Below are 19492 nucleotides of genomic sequence, written 5' to 3' on the forward strand. Positions count from 1 at the left end.
TGTTCTGAGGTCTTATGTGCAGTCCTTGCTGACCTCCTGGAGCTGGCCATGTAGCACAGGCTGGCCTTGAACTCGGAGCAATACAGCCTCAGCCTCCTGAGTGCGGTATCCCCTGCTTAACCGCCATGCCCAGCTCTCTTCGATTATTAGAACCCTCAGTGAGCTAGACGACGGCCCTGTGTCCAGGAGGTGGGCCCTGGGGGAGTCACGGCAGCTGGCCCACCTCATAAGATCCAGGATTCAGCCTGAAGAGTGAGAAACTGGAGCCAGAGATGGGGAGAAGCAACTAGTACCAATGTCCCCAGCACGGCAGGCTACCCAGAGCCCAGGGAAAAGGTCACCAAGGGCACGTGGCAGTAGAGTCACCAGGGAGAAAGCACCTGAGACAAGGTGGAGCTGTGGACCCTGGCAGCCCTGACCTACAGACACTGGTGCAGTAAAACCCAGGACCAAGGCTCGCGTGGGTGCTTGGAAACACTTTATTTAAAACTCTTTTGAAAAGACAGCAATTTATGCCATGAACAGAATAAGATGCTGACAAATGTTTTCTTGCCTGACCTGCCACCAAGCAGGTCTCTCTGGCCCTTGAGGGCTCTACCACTGGTAAGGGAAGTCCCTGCCTGAGGAGGGATGCGGTTGGCTCTGGAAGGTGACAGGGCAGGGCAGAAGGACTCCATTCTGTCTGGGCTGTCCTACATCTGCTGGGAGCAGCCACAGCAAGTGGCCCGCCGGTGCTAGGGTTTCTTCTGGGTCATCAAGAGAAAGCACCAGACAGGAGCCACCTCCTCAGAGATCACATGGCTTGGGGACGCCACCTGTCACACAGACAAAGCCCTGGCCACACCCACGCTCCTCCCTCTACACTCATCCCACATGTTTTTGATTTTTTTTTTTAAAAATATAACTTTGTAAATGCTCCATAAAAATACTGCTCTTCCTAGTCAAACCTGGGTATTGCGATAGAAGAGTAACTGCTTTGTCTTTGCTCTAGAAAACATGAAAAGATTATCACACAGGATAAGATAGAAAAACGCAGGGTTCCTAAATATCACAAAAGCCAGTACCAAATGCTCACGGTGGAAGCGAAGCTAGGGACCGACCGGGTGGGCTGGCAGCCTTGGCTGGGCACCTCTTCCCCTGGCCCTGCTGGGCACAGCTTAGGGCACCTCATCCTTCTCCACACACAGACACCAAGTCTGGGAAAGGCAGCCACCTGCTCTGACCCAATGGCCAGCACTTGCCCCTTGAAGCACCGAGGGCCCAGTGCTGCTGGCCAGGACCTGGTGGTCCTGCTTGATGACAAGGGGCCAGCTAGCCAGGATCCCAGCCTGGGGATTCTGAGACCAACTCTCCTTGTGTAACATTCCACTTGGCCTGGTGAGGCGCACTCCTGTGCAGGTGCCAGGGCAGAAGGGCAACAGCCCTATCCCTTAAAGCGGGAGTGTGTCTTCTGCCCCATAAGAGGCGGGTGGCCAGGCTGTGCCTCAGTTCTCAGAGAGGGACAGAGCCAGGGCAGCCTGGAAGGCAGCTTCTTCGTCGATGCTGTAGTCCTGGGGAAAAGCAGAGATGCATGAGGGAGGAGCAGGATGGCTCCCAAACACCCACTGTCACAGTGTGTCCCAAGCCTCCTTCACAGAATGCCTGCCCCAGTTCTTACATGTGTCCCCAAAGGTAGCCTTGGATCGTGTGCATACCAGTGCTCTGCAGGTTTGTGATCATGAGGCGCGGGTTTCAGATGGTAAGAATCTTTCTTCTACAGCTTAGTTTTTGGTGTGTATATGTACAGACATGTGTGTGCCATAGTGTGGGCAGGACAGAGGACTTTCTCATTTGTCACATGGGTACCAGGGATTGAACTCAAGTTGTCAAGCTTGGCAGGCAGTAGGAGCCTTTAACCCACTGTTCTTGGACAAGAACTGGGTTTTCTTAGATGGAAGTTGTCAAGGCCATGAGATCTCCAACCTTGGGGACCAGGAAAAAGCAAGCCAACCCTACGTGGCTAGAGGCTGCAGATGATGGGATGGGGGTGGGAGCTTCTGACCTAGTTAGGAGTGGGCAGGGGCTCCTGAGAAAACCCTTCTTGCTTCCCTTCAGAGTCTCCTTGAAGGAAACACCTTACCAGGGACTCATCTCGGCAGCTGCTACAGAGCCTCAGGGGGCCCGAGTGGGCACCAAGGGACTCAGCAGCTAGCCTCGTGCATGCCCAAGCCCTTGACAGGTTTGGGTGCCTGGTGGCCTCTCGCTCAGCACTCCCACGGCCCAGCAGGGAATGCCTACCACGAAGGTGTCGTAGGAGAACTTGTGCCGGTGCAGCAGATGCTGCAGGAAGTTGGCGCTTTTGTAGCTGGGGTCCCCCCAGGGCATTGCTGAGCAGATGGGGCATACCTAGAAAAGAAGTTGGGCGTAGCAGGGAGGGGCCCTTTCCTGCCTGCTCGCCCACCCACCCACTCATAGTATGGCATGCAGAGCACCCTCCACTTAAGGTGTCCCATCCCCGAGAGCAGGCCTGTCCCCGCATCTCCCTCAGGCAGAAGCCCTATGCCCCCGCTGCTCACCACACGGTTGGGATCACTGCGGTGACTTTCCACGCAGTGCTTCACCAGCTCCTGCTGATCCAGATTGCGGGCTCCGCAGTAGGGGCAGGCGAAGGTAGACCGGTTGGGGATATTGCTAGGGGTGGGAGGACACTGAGTGTGCCTAGGGCTAAGAAACCAGCCTGCCCTCTGTAGACAGGCTGGTGCTGACCCATCCCCTGCAGCCCACGGGAGCACTATATGTCTTGCACGGAAACTCCTGGTCCTTTTCTTTACCGCACACACTGGACTAATGGGCCATGGTCATGACAGAAGGGAGGTGACTGTATGATCCTTGGCCTAGGAAGAACCCTTGTTCTGCCCATCTTGGGTCCCCATCGTAAAGGCTTGCCTACCTGGGGATGGGCTGAGATGTGGGCACCACAGGGACGAATTTGGGGCAGTTAGCCATCTGCTCCTGGACCTTCAGGCAGGAGGAAATGTGCGCTCTCATCTTGGCCAGTGTCACCTGTGAGATGAGAGAAGCGGAGCTGGGCAGGTTAGGACTCAGGCAGCAGAGATAGACAATGGCCACCAAAGGCATCGGGCCCGTCCCTTCTGCTCTTAGAACATGCAGAGCCTGAGCAGCAACCTAGAGCTGGGGCTTCTGGAAGGGACCCTGGTGAGGATGAGAATACATGGAGGTATACGGGTATCACAGAGCCACACAGACACAGCAGTGGTCATGGCCCTAAGGGAAGCTCCTCCCAGAGAGACAGGACTAGGAGGCCCCATGCCTGGGTCCCTAGAAAGGCCTGCAAACGGAAGCGTCTCCAGCAGGCAGGCAGGATTAGTACTTATTAGGAAAAAAGGCCTCTCCACCCAGCTGGTCCTATCAAGTCACCACAACTGTGCCAGAGCAAGCTGGCCAAGGACAGCAGCCTCCCTGAAGGGAAGGGATATACCCCTGCCACAGAGGCTCACCCCAGCCTGGGCTCAGTGAGCAACCCTGAAGAGAGAAAAGAAGCCATGGTGAGCCTTTCCCTGAAGGGGGACATCAAAGCTGGGGGTGGACACTCCACAAGAATGAGGAATGTGGAGGCCACGTCAGTACACCACACTTGTCAGGTGGGTGCCGCACATGTCCTCAGCAGCCAGAGTTTGTGCATAAGAGCAGCAGGGATCCAAGAAGGTCCTCCTGAAGTCACCTGTCATGGCTGGGTATCCATGCAGTGGAAATTTGCCCCAGAAGACAGATTATAAACTTGAGGTGCTCAGGTGCAGTGTGCAGTCACTTCACATGCGACACTGACAGGATTCTGTCCTCAAGTCTCCCTGGGAAAGTCTAACCAGGGAACCCAAGCACCAAGCGGTACAGCAGCTGACTCAGCCCAAGGTCACTCCAGGTCATCTGCCTGGCGACCTTCAGGACACTGACAGGTTAACACAGTCGCAGTTTATTAACTAGACAGGGGATGTCTGAGACGTAACTGCAATGTGCTCCCAGCTGCTTATTTTCCTAGGAATAGAGGAGGAGTGTGGGAGCAAGGCGGGGTCTGGGGTCTGTGAGCCCATCTCAGGTGAGGGGACCTTGTGAGATGATACAGTGAGTGGTGCCCAGGCCACTCTGCTCAGGACAGACCGGACACCAGGTGCAAGGAGCTAATACTCAAAGGCCCTGTGTTTGTCTGGCTGGACCTCCCACCTCAGCTCCCAGAACCTTCTTGGCTTCCACAGATTTGTCGCAGCCTGAGTGCAGGGTCTGCATGGGCCACAGTGCACAGGCTGAGTGGAGCCTAAGTCAGGCAGTTTTTGACAACATTGCTCCTTGGAGCTCTGAAAGGGTCTGGCAGGTGGCTTCACACTGGAGCAGATGTGGTTCAACAGAAAGGGTGTGAGCCCATGCACCCAGTTCCTCTATGGGAGAGGGGAGCCCGTCAGCGGAAGCTGCTCCCCCCAGAACCGCCCCCCAAGCCTGAGGAACCCCGAGCAGGGCGGGTACCTTCTTGTTGCAACCCCGACAGGGTGCCTTGTAGGATGAGAGTTGCTTCTCTACATGGGTGGCCTTGTCCACTTTCTTGGGGTCGAAGGGCAGACGGCAGAGTGGGCACAGAGGGGACGGCACCTGCAGACATGGCTGGAGGCACTCCCCGCAGAACCTGCAGGTGATACGGACCTGAGGCTACTCCCTCCATGCAGGCATAAACAGAGCGGCGCCTGGCTGCTACTGCTAGTTCTGCAGACAGTTTTGTGTTCCTATCCCAGCCCCAGCCCACCCGCAGCGGGACACAGACAAGAGGTGAGTGGTCCCTCCAAACAGGACAGCCCTCTTACTTGGCATGTCCCCTGCGGCCTGTACCCTCAGAAGGAACATCCCTGCAGCAGGGTGCGGGCTCTTTCCTCAAAGTCTCCTGATTGTGTGGTGACTGACAGAACCTTAGGGGTCAGGGAGTAAAATTACTAACAACTGTGAAGAAGAAAACGCCAGGCCTGGAGCCCTGATTCACCAGGTGGTCAAAGCTGGCCAGGACAGGGTTCTAGGCCACAGGAGTCTTGTGTCCTGCGAATCAAAGCTCAGTGACAGGAGGGACTGTGCACTCTCTCGCTGCCATGCTCCCAGACACCAGCAGCATGAGTTCTGTCTTTGCCTGGCCAAACCCCGAGCTGGTGTTTGTGGGATCCTCTGCTCAGCAGCTGCACACCAGTGGGGAACGGAAGGAAAGGAGTGTCACTGTGCGAGCTGATGGCTGGTCTTGCTGCCAACCTGACTACATCTGGAATTAGCTACAACCAAATGGCTGGGCACACCTGTGAGGGATTTTTTTTTTTTTCTAATTAAAGCATTTGATGTGGGTAGACCCACTTCTAATCCAGATCTTTGAGACCTTGAATCTGGGCCGTAACTTCTGCTGGCAGCCGATGATATAAAGGACACAAAGAGGAAGTTCGCTCTCTGCCTGCTTGTGCTTGCTCTCACTGGCAGGTCCATTCCTTCACTGGCATTACACTCTACTTTTTGGAATTCTGGAGTATCCTGAAGACCAGCTGAGACACCTGATGCTGTAGACTGAACAAGTACTGGATTCTTTGGCCATTGTTGGACTAGCAAGACTATGGCCTGTAAACCATTCTAATAAACCAATCCCATATATATATTCATATTCATTCTATTCTGTTTCTCTAGAGAACACTGACTAATACAGATTTTGGTGTCAGCATTGTCTTTGAAGCAAGAAGAGAAGTATAAGGATGAATTTTTAGGTATCTGAAGCAGGCTTTCCAATTTGCTGACACCTACAGCTATTAGAGCCTCCCCTGGAAGCGCACTGAGTACTGAAAGCCCGTGGTGTGAACTAGTTTATGAACTGAAGAAAATGAATGGATTTGATTATGCTGGTTCATCAACTGAGAGGCGATGGATTTGGTGACTCTGTGTATGTGTGTGTGTGTGTGTGTGTGTGTATATATATACACACACACACACACACACACATACATACATATATATACACAAACACATATATATATATACAATTTGTAGAAAAAGTAAGGAGAATGCTGCTGCTGGTTGGCTGCTCCTGGCATCCCCATATAAATTAAAACGGGAGTAGAATGAGCTGTGTGGTTCCAGTTAGCCGCCTTCCCGCACAGGGAATTCAGTGAAGGACAATGATGGAGAATGATAAAACTGACCAGCTCCAGAAGGGAAGACACAGCGGGAAGGTTTCTAGGTGCAGGTGCCCTGGAAGAGAACCTTCTGTCCAGCAGCCACAGAGTGCACGCTGAAGAGAATCAAACCTCATTGTAAGGTTGGCTAAATGACAGCAAGAACTCAAGCCCCAACCTCAGAGGGCATGGACATTAACTGGGAAAGAGTGGAATCCTGGTGCCTGGGATGAACACGCGTGGGAGGACGACAGTGAAGCTGAGAAGGCTGAAGCCTCGGATCCTCGAAGGTCTATTTCCTGAGAAGTCTCCACCCTCAGCAGATGGACTCCTACCTCCGGCTCCCTGAACTGCCTCTTCTACCTTTGACTGAGGAAATTAATTGTTCACTGTCTGCTAAAACAGCAGTGACTCTGACTAAAGGAAACGCCAGGCAAGACAGCACTGATGTCTCTCAGCGCCCACCAACAGGTAGGTACCTCTAGACCCATAACCAGACTTAATGCTAGCAGGCTCCTAGACAGGAGGTAAAAAAATGTAGTCCCTGAGGAAGTGAGCCATACTACTAAGGAGCTTAATGAGTTTGCTAACTCACTAAGCAGAAGCCTGGGGAATATGTGTGGGAATGGACTTTACGTGTGTAGGATAATGGTGGAAGGAACATAAAACTAGATCAGGCTGAGTTTATTGATATGAGCCCATTAAGATTCTAGGTTTAATGTGGAAGCTTGAGGTTTTAAGAGGTGACCTCTGCACAGAATGGCAAGTGCTCATTAATAGCACCGGGTAGGAGGAGGGGGAGTGACTCAGCCTCCAGGACTGAAGGAGGAGGCTCCGAGAAGACAGTGTGAAAGTTTACTTCTCTTGGAGGCTGTGGGGTCAGGATGATGAGCCACACTGGTCAGGTGTCAGAATATTCCTGAATTTGCAGGTGACATAGCCAATGTCCCTTCTAGCACTTTGAGATCTCAAGAAAATGTCCTTAGCCGGGCGTGGTGGCGCACTCCTTTAATCCCAGGGAGGCAGAGGTAGGTGGATTTCTGAGTTCGAGGCCAGCCTGGTCTACAGAGTGAGTTCCAGGACAGCCAGGGCTGCACAGAGAAACCCTGTCTCGAAAAGCCAAAAAAAAAAAAAAAAAAAAAAAAAAGAAAATATTCTTTGAAACAATGAGGGTGGTGGACCCCTAGGTAGTGTCAAAGGTCCCTGCACCCTTCTTTTTGATGGAGCTACCACCTGGCAAGCCATATTAACAGAGCCAAGAGAAACAAGATCAGCCTGAGAGTCGACACTCAGTGGGTGTGAAGGACTCTCGGAAGCACTGTCCTGCAGTCAGAGTGGCTTGCTCTCACCTACCTCACCCTGGCAGAGCAGGCAGAGATGGCACCAGCAACCACACACCCAGACTTGGAATCCCAGTTCCGTTTATAGGAAATGTGCAGCACGGCCCAATCCCGAGAGTGAGCGAACTGGTGAGCAGATGCCAGGACTGTGCAAGGAGTGGCTGCTTTTTGGGGTGGAGAATGTTCTAGATGGCGCTAAAGGTTGTGTGACTGAGCATGAGGGGAACCAATGGCTTCTACAGTTGTTGAGCTTTTTGAGGCACAAGGCTGGAGAGATGGCTCAGTGACTCACTGGTTAAGAGCCCTGGTTGCTCCTGCAGACATGGTGGCTATCGACTGTCTGCAGCTACAGTCCCAAGGCGGTCCAGTGCCATTTCTGGCCTCCATGGGAGGTGCATGCATGATACAGACATACATGCAAGCAAAACACCCATAAAACAAAAAATAAAAACCCTAAAAACTTTAACAAAAAGACTTCACTTTGTGGCCTGTGCCAGGCTTTGAACTCATTCCTGTCTTACCTCAGTCTTCCAAATACTAGGAGTGCTACCAATTTATAGGTAGGAGCCACCATGCCTGATCTGAATGAACAAACCATGCAGCCCTATATTCTACCTCAGAGAAACCCACAGGGAGAGCAAGGCCACACTGGGAAAAAGGAAAATGGTCCCAGAAGAGCAGGCCTTCAAAGATGCTGGCGTGGCCAGAGGAAGGCACTCCTTCTCTAAGAAGGCGAGGAGGTCTCAAGTCTACGCGGTGACTCTCCCCAAGAGGAAGTAGAACGAAACGTGGGGCTCTTGGCCTAGTTTCCAGACCACACTTCTCCCACAGAGAGTTCCTGCCTGCATCTACAGAGGCTGGTGTAGGGCAGCTTCTCCACCATGTGACACAACTGAGGGCGTGAATGTGGGAGAGAACACCCATTGCATTGCCCCTTCCTGTGTTCTTCCACCCTCAAGGCAGCCAGTTCCCTCAGGCAAAGTTGCTTTGTGAAGTCTCAAGACTGCTCCTCTGTGGCCTTGGGATACAGCCTGGAGCACACCTCTACAGTGGCCTTGGGATAGTTCCTGGAGCACACCTCCACAGTGGCGCCACTGGCAGGCCTCCTGCCTGTATCTGCAGCCACAAAGTCTCCCCACTTCCTCTCCTTCTCTTGTCCGGGTAGCAGTGCAGCAACTCTGTAGGGAGGGTTCTACTCACAAAAAACCTCAAGAAGGAAACAGCTTCTGGTCAGGAGGTGAAGACAGAGGGATCAGTGACATTTTAAAAGGTGATGTGAAAACTTAACCCTCACACTTATTTTAAACAAGGGCTACACCCAACAGACACTGCGAATTAAAGGTAGGACTGAACAGCTGGGGAAACGGAACTGGCAAAGAAAGCAGGGCCACCTTCCCAAGGTGACGCTGTCCAGATAAAAGCCTGCAGAGGGAGCAATGGGAACAGGTTTACAGGTTTAAAGGTGCTTTTCAATCCCGTGTTCTACCTTTCTAAGAGGACAACACATACTGATTGGTGAATAGTAGCAAACTGAAGAATGCAGCAGTGGCCTGTGTGCACCGAGTGAAGGGATTGTAAAAAAAAAAAAAAAAAAAAAAAGACAACACTTCACAGAACACACCGTAAAACACCCACTTGTGCGTGCATACAAAAAAATGGGTCCTGATCCAAGGCTTCCTGCTAGAATATCACAGGAGCATTAGGCTGAGCAGGAGCTAGCTGTGCTCTTCCAAGACAACCTAGCAGAGCTCTCCAGAGGGATCCAGTCTTCGGTTCAGCCTGACACAGGGGGCAGGGAAAGTCAAGGCAGCCCTGGATGGAGACAAGGTCTCTGCCACCTCCCTGTATGACTCGCAGGCACACGCCTACCCAAGCGGCTCCAGTTCCCTCTGCATTAGAGCCTCCAAAATCAGCTGCCTCTGTTTGCAAAATGCCTCCCACCAATCTGGGTGCACCTTGTCCTGCCCCAAGCAGAGGGGCTGTCTGCTGACAAGTCCTCCTCCTGCCCGTTCTCTATCGGCTAATCTCAAGAGCTGTACTGTGGGGAGGTCATGGAGCAGACGTTCTATCTTGGCTCCCTCCCAACCAGGCTGGGGTTGTGAAGGCCCTGAGCACCGCTCCCTCCCGCGCAGAGTCACATCCTCAAGTTTCTGCTCCTGAAACACGGGAGGAGGAGCCGCTAGATTGGGGGTGGGGGGTGTCTTGGCTCAGCTGGGCACCTAACGAAGTGCTTGATGTCTGGGTCCCTTTAGGCCCCGCTACCTGGAAGCTTCCTGTTCAGAATAGGCCAAGTCCTTCAAAACAAAACACCAGGCTCCAAACGCGTCCCTCTCCTAACTTTAGGGAAACTCATTTCCTTGACAGTCAACACGAGTAGACATGGGGTGGAACAGAGTGGGTTGCAGAAGCCACAAGTCGTTTATTTACAACGGCCCGCTCACCCGATCTCTGCAAGCCCGGACCCCCGCGCTCGGCGCAGCGGCCGCGTCCACCGCCCTCGAAGCAGCCGGCGGCCGTTGGCAACGCGCGGGGCCGGGGCGGGTGCAGGGCGCGCGCGCGGCCGGCGGGCAGGGGCTGCTTTCCCCACGTCTCCTTTCGGCCGCCAGCCACGACCCCGGCCCGGACCCCCCTCCCGCGGGCTCCCGGCGCGCGCTCTCACGTGTGGCCGCAGCTGCCGATGGCCACTGGCCGATGGTACACCTCCAGGCAGATGGGACAGCTGAACTGCGCCTCCAGGCCGCTGTCGCCGCCCGCGGGCCCAGCCGGCGGCTGCCGCTGCTGCGCCGAGGCCACCAGGCTGCGGAACATCGCCATCCCCGGGGCAGGCCGCCGCCGCCGCCCCCTATCCAGGCCGGCAGACCCGGCGTCACTGCCGCGACGGCGCCGCGCTGGCGTCACCGCCCAGGCCCCACCTCCCCGGGTTGCGTCACGACAGCGCCCGCTCGGCGGTGACGGCATCTCAGCGCGCCGGCATCTCAGCGCGCCGGCTCCTCACGCCACTCCGCAGTCGGGACCCACCCCTCCATGTGTCAGGCCGGTGAGGATTACGCGGGGCCGGCGCGGCGGGAGCCTCCGCCCGTGCCGCGGCCAAGGTAAGAACCTTCTACCACCAGGCCGGGGACAGTCCCCTTCGGTTCCCCACCAACCGGAATTCCGGGACTGCTGTGAGTCGGCGGCTAGAACTAAACCTAGGCCCTGGCGCGTGAGCCTGGCGCTTCCTCCGCCAGCTCGGGCCGGGAAGCGCGACCCTGACTCCCCCAAGCCCGCCATGGTGCGAGAATTCTGCCACATATGTTCTTGTTCTCTCAAAGCCGGGAGCAGAAATGTGTGAAGTGCGCAGAAGGCCTGCCGGTGGTGGTGATACGAGCGGGAGATGCCTTCTGCAGGTGAGATCTGGGCAGCCGTCCCCACCCCACCCCACCCCCACCCCCGCACGCCCCTTTTCCAGGCTTGCTTGTTTTCTTGTAAAGGCGCGGTAACTTGTAAGTGCTTAGCCCTAACCGTAAATAGTGGTGGGAACCACTGGTGACGACCCTTGTCATCTAAACTAGGCACACCCGTCAATTCAACACTTCAGAGTCCATGACAGGAGAATTACCTCCGATCTGAGGCCAGCTTGGGCTGCAGAGATGACCCTGTCAAACAAAATCCCACAGTCTCCTGCGCAGGTGCAGCCAGCCTCCCTTTGCTTCTGTGTTACAGGGTTTGTTTCAAGGCATTCTACGTTCACAAATTCAGAGCCATGCTTGGGAAGAACCGGGTCATCTTTCCTGGGGAGAAGGTACGATGTGTGGTGCCTGGGCGCTCGGCTGTCAGCCCTGCTGTCTTCCGTTTATGTTCGTTTCTTCAGCTGGCCTACTGTCCCTGGACATTGAGGGTAGACTTGGTGTCTGGGGCTGTCCAAGAAGTGGACAAGACATGCTCATATTGCGGATGCATGCCTCCGTGCTGATGCTGCCCTTCCCACCCCCAGGTGCTCCTGTCCTGGTCTGGGGGCCCTTCGTCCAGCTCCATGGTCTGGCAAGTGCTTGAGGTACATCTACACCATCTTCTGGGCGTAAGCTTCTGGATTGAATTAGCAGGGGCCTCCTTCCTCAGCCTATACTATGGAAGTTTTTGGTTAACACTAGACAGTACCCCACCCCACCCCAACTGGGACACCTTTAGGATGTCCCATATATATTCAGCAGGTGTGCAGTCCAGACACATGCCCTACACAGGGTCCCAGGCTACATCCCTATTGAGCTTTATTTGTTAGGACACAGTTTCAAAGATTGGCCAATCATGACAAAGAGCAGAGAGAAGCATTTGCCAAAAACAACGGGAGAAGCAGCATAGGTAGAAGGGAGTGGGGCAGATGGAACGGGACTCAAGCTAAGAGTGTCTGAACCTGCAGAGGTATACAGGGTTTCCTTGAGGGACCCCATGCAGAGCAGGGAACTACATGCTCTCTCACTGTAGGGTACCAGCTAGAGGGGCCAGTGTAGAGGCTGTCTTGGTAGGGGAGGTCTCAGTGGCGGTGCTGCTCCAGTGTGAATGACCTGTGTCGTACTTGAGTGGCTTTTGTGTCACCTGCTGGTCCCCCAGACCTACACATGTGAAGGTGAGAGCTCACTGTGAAGCCGTCAGTGTCTGATACCGCTTCTCATGGGAGACTCCGCCCCTGCTCTCCACGTATTGTCACCTCAGTTCTTACATTTCAAAACACTTTCTGGGGATTCTGGGGAACCCAGCAGATGGTAAAAGCGTTCCCCATGGCTCAGCCGCTGTCTCAGGTTGCTTAGGTGTCAGAGACAGGCTGGGGGTTGGGGAGAGTTCTGAAGTTTCTGATTCAGATAGGACATGCCCTCATGCAGGAGGGAAGACTTGGCCCCACACACCCCTGTGAGGAGGAAGGCCTAGGCAGTTTGGTCCACTGACTGGAGCATACTTCCAGAGAAGTGCTTTTGGCCAGAGCTGAGTCCTGACACTTCCCTTCTAGGGCCTGAGTCAGGATTCTGCGAAACGGCTGCGCTTTGTGCCAGGAGTCATCTATGTTGATGGTATGTGTGGTCACTCCTCTTCCTAGTCCCCAGCCATGCATGAGCCCCACAGGCTTTCCAGGGGACAGACTGGGGACAGAGGTGCCTTCCAATTGTATCGAAGGGCCCATGGTTGAAGAAGGTGAGCTTAGAGCTGTCTTTGGGACAGAAAGACTAGCCAGTTTCTTTAGCTGTGAGGGGAGCCTGTCTGAAAGCACCCCAAAGAAAAGGGGAGCCTGTCTGAAAGCACCCCAAAGAAAAGGGGAGCCTGTCTGAAAGCACCCCAAAGAAAAGGGGAGCCTGTCTGAAAGCACCCCAAAGAAAAGGCCAGTCCTGCTCTTACAGAACAGACCTGGTGGGACTTTTGTATGTGACACTGATGCCCCCCCCCCAGCCTGTCCCATCAGGCTCTTCCTCTGTAAAACCTACATGTGTCCCCCTGGGTTTCACAGAGGGCGCAGCCTGTGGTCAGAGCTTGGAGGACAGACAGAAGACGGTGGCTGAGGTGAAGCGGATCCTGGAGAACACTGGTTTCCCATGGCATGTGGTTGCCTTAGAAGAGGTAGGTGGGTCTGCCCCTGTAAAGGGTCCTGTGGTGGCCTTGGAGGGAGAATACCCATCAGGCTCCATGGACCTTGGACTCAGTGTCCCTTCTTTCATCTTTCAAGGTGTTCAGCTTGCCCCCATCAGTGCTATGCTGCACTTCCCAGGAGTCAGCAGGGACAGAGGAGGCCTACAAGGCTGCCGTGGACCGCTTCCTGCAGCAGCAGCAGCAGCAGCAGCAGCGTGTGCTGGGAGCTGAGGCCGGTGCCAGCCCAGCTCAGGGAGAGGCTCGGCTGCATCCATCCCACGGCCGGGAACCCTCAGGCACGGCCGGGTACCCCACAGCTGCTCAGACAGAGGCCTTGTCTAGGTTGTTCAGCTCCATAAAGACACTGACAGCCAAAGAGGAGCTTCTGCAGACCCTGAGGTGAGCACACTGCCTCAGGCCAGCCCTGCCTGGCTTGTGGGAGGGGCTCCGGCTCCAGCTCCCATGATTCTCCCCATCCCAGGACCCATCTGATTGTGCACATAGCCCGAGTCCATGGCTATTGCAAGGTAATGACAGGGGAGACCTGCACCCGCCTGGCCATCAAGCTTATGACCAACCTGGCCCTGGGGAGAGGCGCCTTCCTCGCCTGGGACACGGTATGCAGGGTCTAGAGGCCAGGCTGTCCTTTGACTCTTTGGCCTCCTCCATTTGAAGGCACCTTTGGGTTATCCTGGGGTCTTCCAAATGGAGAGGCCTGGGACCCAAGCATAGATGGCGGTGGCAGTAGGAGCCCGTACTGCTGGGATTTGCTCCATATGGTGTCTGCTCCCTAGGGCTTCTCAGATGAGCGACACGGGGATGTGGTGTTGGTGAGGCCCATGCGGGACCACACGCTGAAGGAAGTGGCCTTCTACAACCACCTGTTTAGAGTCCCCTCAGTCTTCACACCAGCCATCGATACCAAGGTGGGCCTTCAGAGGAGGATGGCGTGGGCTGGTTGGGGGCAGCCTCTCCACATAGAGTCAGAAATCCCCAGTGTATCATCAGGGCCTCAAATCTTCACCTGACACCTTCAGCCCTTCCTCCCCTAGGGCTGGCCTTGAAGACCTAGCTGGTTCTCTGTGACCTTAGCTCCTGCCACCTGGCTTCTGAAAAGGCCAATAGCAGTGCCCATGTTTCCAAAGCCCCTTCAAGCACAACCTGTGTCCTGGAAGAGCAGACTGCTAAGGAGGTGGCTTGGGAGGAGAGGGTCTGTCTGTCTCTGAGGTGAAAGGGTGGCAAGACGACACTGTATGAGTCCTGTGCTGGTCTCAGTGCTGGTCACCTGAAGCCCATGGTACTTGTCTTACTGAGCCCTTCTGAAGTTCCCCACCTGATTGTCCCTAGGCTCCAGAAAAGGCTAGCATCCACCGGCTGATGGAGGCCTTTATCCTGAGGCTACAGACTCTGTTCCCGTCTACAGTCAGCACCGTGTACAGGTGTGTGCACCTGTGTGCCCTGGGGTGCTGTGTACAGGTGTGTGTGCGCCCTGGGGTGCTGTGTACAGGTGTGTGTGCTCCCTGGGGTGCTGTGTACAGGTGTGTGTGCGCCCTGGGGTGCTGTGTACAGGTGTGTGTGCTCCCCGGGGTGCTGTGTACAGGTGTGTGTGTGCCCTGGGGTGCTGTGTACAGGTGTGTGTGCGCCCTGGGGTGCTGTGTACAGGTGTGTGCACCTGTGTGCCCTGGGGTGCTGTGTACAGGTGTGTGTGCGCCCTGGGGTGCTGTGTACAGGTGTGTGTGCTCCCTGGGGTGCTGTGTACAGGTGTGTGTGTGCTCCCTTGGGTGCTGTGTGCAGGTGTGTGTGTGCTCCCTTGGGTGCTGTGTGCAGGTGTGTGTCTGGGGTGCTGTTGTGCAGGTGTGTGTCTGGGGTGCTGTTGTGCAGGTGTGTGTGCTCCCTGGGGTGCTGTGTACAGGTGTGTGTGTGCTCCCTTGGGTGCTGTGTGCAGGTGTGTGTCTGGGGTGCTGTTGTGCAGGTGTGTGTCTGGGGTGCTGTTGTGCAGGTGTGTGTGCTCCCCGGGGTGCTGTGTACAGGTGTGTGTGCTCCCCGGGGTGCTGTTTAGCTTTCTGCTTGTCACCCATCCCTGTTTGCCTGCGCACCTGCCCACAGGACGAGTGAGAAGCTGGTCAAAGCTCCCCGGGAGGGTTGTGCCGCTGGCCCGTCAGGCCCCAGCTGCCTCCTGTGCATGTGTGCCCTGGACATTGACACTGCTGGTTCGTGCAGGGCCTCCCTGGGGTGGGGTGCGGTGGTTCTCTGGCTACCCCAGGGTCCCCTCAGCCCCTCTCTGTTGCAGACAGTGCCACGGCCTTTGGGGCTCAGTCCTCCTCACATCTCTCCCAGATGCCGAGTGCTGAGGCTGGGATGCCTACCCAGCCCTGCTGTGCTGCAGGGGAGGGTCAGGCCCAGAGCTGCCATAGGGAAGTTGGCAAGAGGTGAGACCCTGCCTGTGTCCTGCCCCGTGAGCAGGGGTGGAGGGGGCAGTGTCCTTAAACAGTTCAGAGTGAGACCAGGCACATAAATCTACTTCTGCTTCCACAGGGGGGATGCACGGGCCTGCATCACAGAGCAGTTATGTTATAGCTGCCGAGTGAACATGAAGGACCTGGTGAGTGGCTGTCCATCTGTCCCTGTAAGCTATCCCCACGGTCCCGTGGCTTCTCACACTCCATCTCTTGTAGCCCTCCTTGGACCCATTGCCACCCTACGTCCTTGCTGAGGCTCAGCTCCGCAGCCAGAGGTAACGCCTATGCTTTGGGGAGGCTGGGGACACCCCTGGCCTAGTTCTCACTGCACTCTCCCACAGGGGCTCGGTCTCTGAGGAAATCCAGGAGTATCTGATTACAGATGAGGAGGAAGACAGCTGAGTCGTGCGGAGCCATGAAGCAGGAAGGCGAGGACAAAAGGATTGGTCTGTGACAGTCCGTTTGTATAAATAAAAATGTTTTACTTAGAAAACCCTACAGTACTTGTGGGAAGGGAGAGCCAGGCCCCCAGACCAACTGGCAGGGACGCAATGGGTAGGGACACAGCGTCCCTTTGACAGCAGCATCATCAGGGCTTACGTAGGCCAGGACCTGTCACAGCTCGTGCCTTGGGCAGCTACACTCCAACCCAAGGAGCTCTGCCAGCCCTGGTGGTCATGCTGCCCTGAGGCAGCTCCTTCATTCCCGGTGCCCAGGGCCTGGGCTCCTACTCCCTCTCACGTGTCCACTTAATCATGGTCTCTGGAGATCGGTACAGGAAGATGAGCTTGGCGTATAGCTCCTCCTCCAGCTCCAGCTCCCGGGTCTCGCGCACCAAGAAGATGTCCTGGCACAGCTTGAGGATGCGGTCCACACACGGCAGTTCCTCGAACATGATGGAGTGAGAGATCTCGCTGAAGAAGCCCCGCACAAACTTGCCAACCACCAGCACGATGGAGACGTACAGCCCCACAATCCTGTCGGGAGAGGCGGGCATGTGAGCCGGGACCACTCAGAACCCTTGGGGCTCTCGGAGATCCCTCTGCAGTACTCACCCGTAGCCGGCCAGGAAGCCCAGGCTAGGTGGGCTGACCTTGTCACTGAAGATGACCATGGGCAGCAGGTTGCAGTCAGCCTTGCAGTCCTGCAGCTCGATGACCCACCACTCGAGGAAGTCGGAGGCCTTGGTGCCCGCTTGCTCCCCAGAGGCCCCTGTGCCCACTTGCTCCCTCCGCAGCTGGATGCGCACACCAAGGTAGTCCTCTTCCTCATCTGAGTTGAGTGGGATAGTTAGAGTCGGGCTACACTGGCCCCCGGCCTAGCCCGCATCCCTACATCCCTGCACCCACACTTCCGGCCTAGCCCACATCCCTGCGCCCTGCTCCCACACTGACCTGGCTGCAGCTGCTTCACAGGGTTGGCTTCAGGCCCATTGGGAGCACGAATGTACTTGGGGAAGAGATGGGGAATGACCCTGTGGGAGGAGTCAGCAAGTCAGGGGCATCTTAGCCCTCCTGCCCACATGCCCCACAGTGGCCCCCACTCACACTGACTGCTCAGGTCAGGGGCATCTTAGCCCTCCTGCCCACATGCCCCACAGTGGCCCCCACTCACACTGACTGGTCAGGTCTGCCCTCGAGCAGTTGGGCCAGCTGCCTTCGTGCCGTACTGTTGGGGGCCAGCTCCAAGGTGTGCTTCTCATTAGTATACTCCACAGTGCCACCCTTGGCCAGGTCCCTGGGGAGCAGGCAGTGTTAGGCAGTGTGGGGCATCCCCCAGACCCTCATAAGAACAGGACCCACCTTTGGAAATTCCAGGTAAAGCGCAGTGTAATGTCGGCTGTGCCGTTGTACAGCTCCTGCTTCATCTGGGCTCGGCTGGGTGGGCTGATGCGCCACAGCGCCCCCGAGCTGCCCTCGATCTGTGCAGTGACGATGTCCTCAGGACTGTACTGGCTAATGAACTGCATGGCTAGCTGTGTGGGGTATGCTCAGTTAGGGGCAGCAGGCCACCTTTCCTCCGTCAGCCCTCCTCACACAAATGGGTCCAGTGCAGGTCACTTACTGGATAGGGGTCAAACTGCTGGGACAGCTCCTCGTAGGCCTGGGGTGTGAATGGCACAATGGATGGCTGCTGGGCGCTCATGGTGAACAGTGGCTGGGGATGGAAGCACGCTCAGCATGGAGCCCCTCAGGCTCAGGGGACGGGTGGGTTGCTGGCTGGCTACTCACCTCATAGCCGCCTAGCTTGAGGGTGACGGTGACATCAATGGGCTGGTTGACGACCCCGACCACAGAGCGGATCAGTGACATGAAGAGCAGAGGGAACCAGATGATGGCGATGAGGAAGAGGATAATGAGGCCTCCCATACCATACTTGACAATTTTCTTCTTCTTCTGCCCCTTGGGCTGGGGGTATTTCTGGAAGGGAGACACTGGTTACCCTCCCAACCCCGTAGCCACAGGCTCTAAGCCTCGACCTGGTGTCACTGCATAGGCCTGAGCTCCAGAGATAACCATCAGTGGGGGCAGCTGGGGAATCAGCTACATGCCACGCTCTCAGAGAAGGCAGCCTTTCTACACAGCTGCAGGCAGGGTCATTGGAGCAGAGAGCTTGGTGTGACAATCTTAGACATGGCCAAGGACACTTGTGGAACACCAGACCTGAGCAGGAGAGGAAGACTATTTTAAAAACTGATGTTTCAGGAGTGATGGAGAGAGCACACTGCTCTGCTAGGGACCAGAGTTCAGTTTGCAGAAGTCATGTTAGATGGATCACAACTGCCTGTACCTTCAGCCCCAGGGCATCTGGTGCCCTCTTCTGGCTTCCGTGGGCACCTGCACTCATGCACAGACACACACACAAATAGAACAGTTGACCTGAGTACACGCAGGGTGTGATCTGAGCATCCTTTCTCAATGGACAGTGACCTCACATGCGCCATGTGTAGGGGAACAGTGAAAGCAGCAGTCCGTCCATGGAAAAGGCAGACGCGTCAGGGGTCCTGCACTGCACAGGATCGCTTATGTGGCTCTAAGCAGGAGTATTGACCTGCTACAAGGAAGGATCTTGGGAGCATTGCTAGGTGGAGGATCACCGCTGAGGCGAGGAAGCCTGGTATGAAATGGTTCTGTGTAAACAGGCAAACTCACGTCAAGGAGACTACAGATCACCAAGGGTGGAGAGGAGATGGGGAGCAATAAAGAGGACATGTCCTAAATGTCCTCTGTGGGCATTAGGACATTAGGTGATGGCCTAAAGCTGGCTGCAGTGATGAACACCTGTCTGTGAGTATGCTAAACCACGAAACAATTCTGGTAACAAACAGCTAATAGTCCCTACCACACAAACCCAGTGGCGCACAAGGCAAGTCCGCTGTCCACAAGAGTTCTAGAAAGCTCCCTTCTTTGAGCTGCTGTGCATGCAGATTGTGAATTCCCAACAAGTACCCATCCGTCCTCTCTGCCCTGGCACCTTCTCTGTCTCTCGGCTGCACTTGATGATAAAGATGTTGGCATAGATGTCTTCCACACACATCCAGTTGGACAGGGACAGCGTGGTGTCGGTCCACACCCAGTCCATGACGGCCCGCAGCTCCACCAGGAACGGCACTAGACGGAACCTGCCAAGGCCAGGGTTGCATCAGCAGGGCCAGCCTGCAATGGCTTCTGACTGCTCCTGACGATCCCTAGGCAGACCACACTCACCCCTGGAAAAGGAAGAGGTTTAGATGGTTGTATTTCTTGGTGAGGAAGTTGCCCAAGATACGGGTGGGGTAGCCACAGCGGATCTGGTAGGCGGACAGGGCAAAGTAAATGCACTTGACGAAGTACCACAGCTGTGCCACCGCATTCTGGCTGAACATCCTGAATGGGACAGGACAGGGTGTCAGGGAGACATGACAAACGGTTCAGGAGGCCAA

General features: G+C 55.6%; 3 protein-coding genes across 15 annotated transcripts in view; 1 reads left to right on the forward strand and 2 right to left on the reverse strand.

Annotated features, from left to right (window-relative positions):
* Positions 1 to 460: 460 nt before the first annotated feature.
* Rnf166 (ring finger protein 166) lies at positions 461 to 10390 on the reverse strand. 2 transcript variants are annotated; one of them, NM_001033142.3, is made up of 6 exons: positions 10179 to 10390; positions 4516 to 4672; positions 2930 to 3042; positions 2556 to 2670; positions 2278 to 2385; positions 461 to 1550 (listed from the first exon to the last, which is right to left on the reverse strand). In NM_001033142.3, the coding sequence occupies exons 1-6, from the start codon at positions 10331 to 10333 to the stop codon at positions 1485 to 1487; spliced, it is 714 nt and encodes a 237-aa protein (NP_001028314.1). In that variant the 5' UTR covers positions 10334 to 10390; the 3' UTR covers positions 461 to 1484. The 2 variants fall into 2 exon arrangements, with proteins under 2 accessions (NP_001028314.1, NP_001355299.1); NM_001368370.1 differs by lacking the exon at positions 10179 to 10390 and adding an exon at positions 9961 to 10040.
* On the forward strand, positions 10384 to 17408 carry Ctu2 (cytosolic thiouridylase subunit 2). 5 transcript variants are annotated; one of them, NR_152823.1, is made up of 15 exons: positions 10459 to 10611; positions 10831 to 10905; positions 11222 to 11300; positions 11493 to 11552; positions 12501 to 12561; positions 12993 to 13102; positions 13209 to 13510; positions 13593 to 13728; positions 13906 to 14037; positions 14459 to 14550; positions 15218 to 15321; positions 15449 to 15540; positions 15647 to 15713; positions 15787 to 15845; positions 15912 to 17408. NR_152823.1 is itself a non-coding variant. In NM_153775.2 (15 exons), exons 1-15 carry the CDS (start codon positions 10544 to 10546, stop codon positions 15970 to 15972), a joined length of 1545 nt encoding a protein of 514 aa, NP_722470.2. In that variant the 5' UTR covers positions 10459 to 10543; the 3' UTR covers positions 15973 to 17408. The 5 variants fall into 5 exon arrangements, 2 of the variants coding, with proteins under 2 accessions (XP_011246791.1, NP_722470.2); NM_153775.2 differs by having other exon boundaries at positions 15402 to 15540; XR_003947328.1 differs by lacking the exon at positions 13593 to 13728 and having other exon boundaries at positions 10384 to 10611; positions 15402 to 15540; positions 15912 to 16063.
* Piezo1 (piezo-type mechanosensitive ion channel component 1) overlaps positions 16014 to 19492 on the reverse strand; it is a 69632-nt gene continuing 66153 nt past the window's right edge. For 5 of the 8 annotated variants that reach the window (XM_006530954.2, XM_006530956.2, XM_006530953.2 and 2 more), the window contains 9 exons: positions 19278 to 19436; positions 19045 to 19192; positions 17802 to 17990; positions 17635 to 17727; positions 17373 to 17545; positions 17185 to 17307; positions 16965 to 17044; positions 16626 to 16842; positions 16028 to 16547 (listed from right to left, as the gene is read on the reverse strand). In XM_006530954.2, coding sequence (XP_006531017.2) covers positions 16298 to 16547; positions 16626 to 16842; positions 16965 to 17044; positions 17185 to 17307; positions 17373 to 17545; positions 17635 to 17727; positions 17802 to 17990; positions 19045 to 19192; positions 19278 to 19436 — 1432 coding nt within the window. In that variant the 3' untranslated portion in view covers positions 16028 to 16297. Of the gene's footprint in view, positions 16548 to 16625; positions 16843 to 16964; positions 17045 to 17184; positions 17308 to 17372; positions 17546 to 17634; positions 17728 to 17801; positions 17991 to 18011; positions 18685 to 19044; positions 19193 to 19277; positions 19437 to 19492 lie in introns of those variants that run through there. The other 3 variants (NM_001037298.1, NM_001357349.1, XM_006530957.3) reach the window with 2 other exon arrangements.

This window comes from Mus musculus, chromosome 8 (assembly GCF_000001635.26).
Source record: "Mus musculus strain C57BL/6J chromosome 8, GRCm38.p6 C57BL/6J".
NCBI lineage: Eukaryota > Metazoa > Chordata > Mammalia > Rodentia > Muridae > Mus > Mus musculus.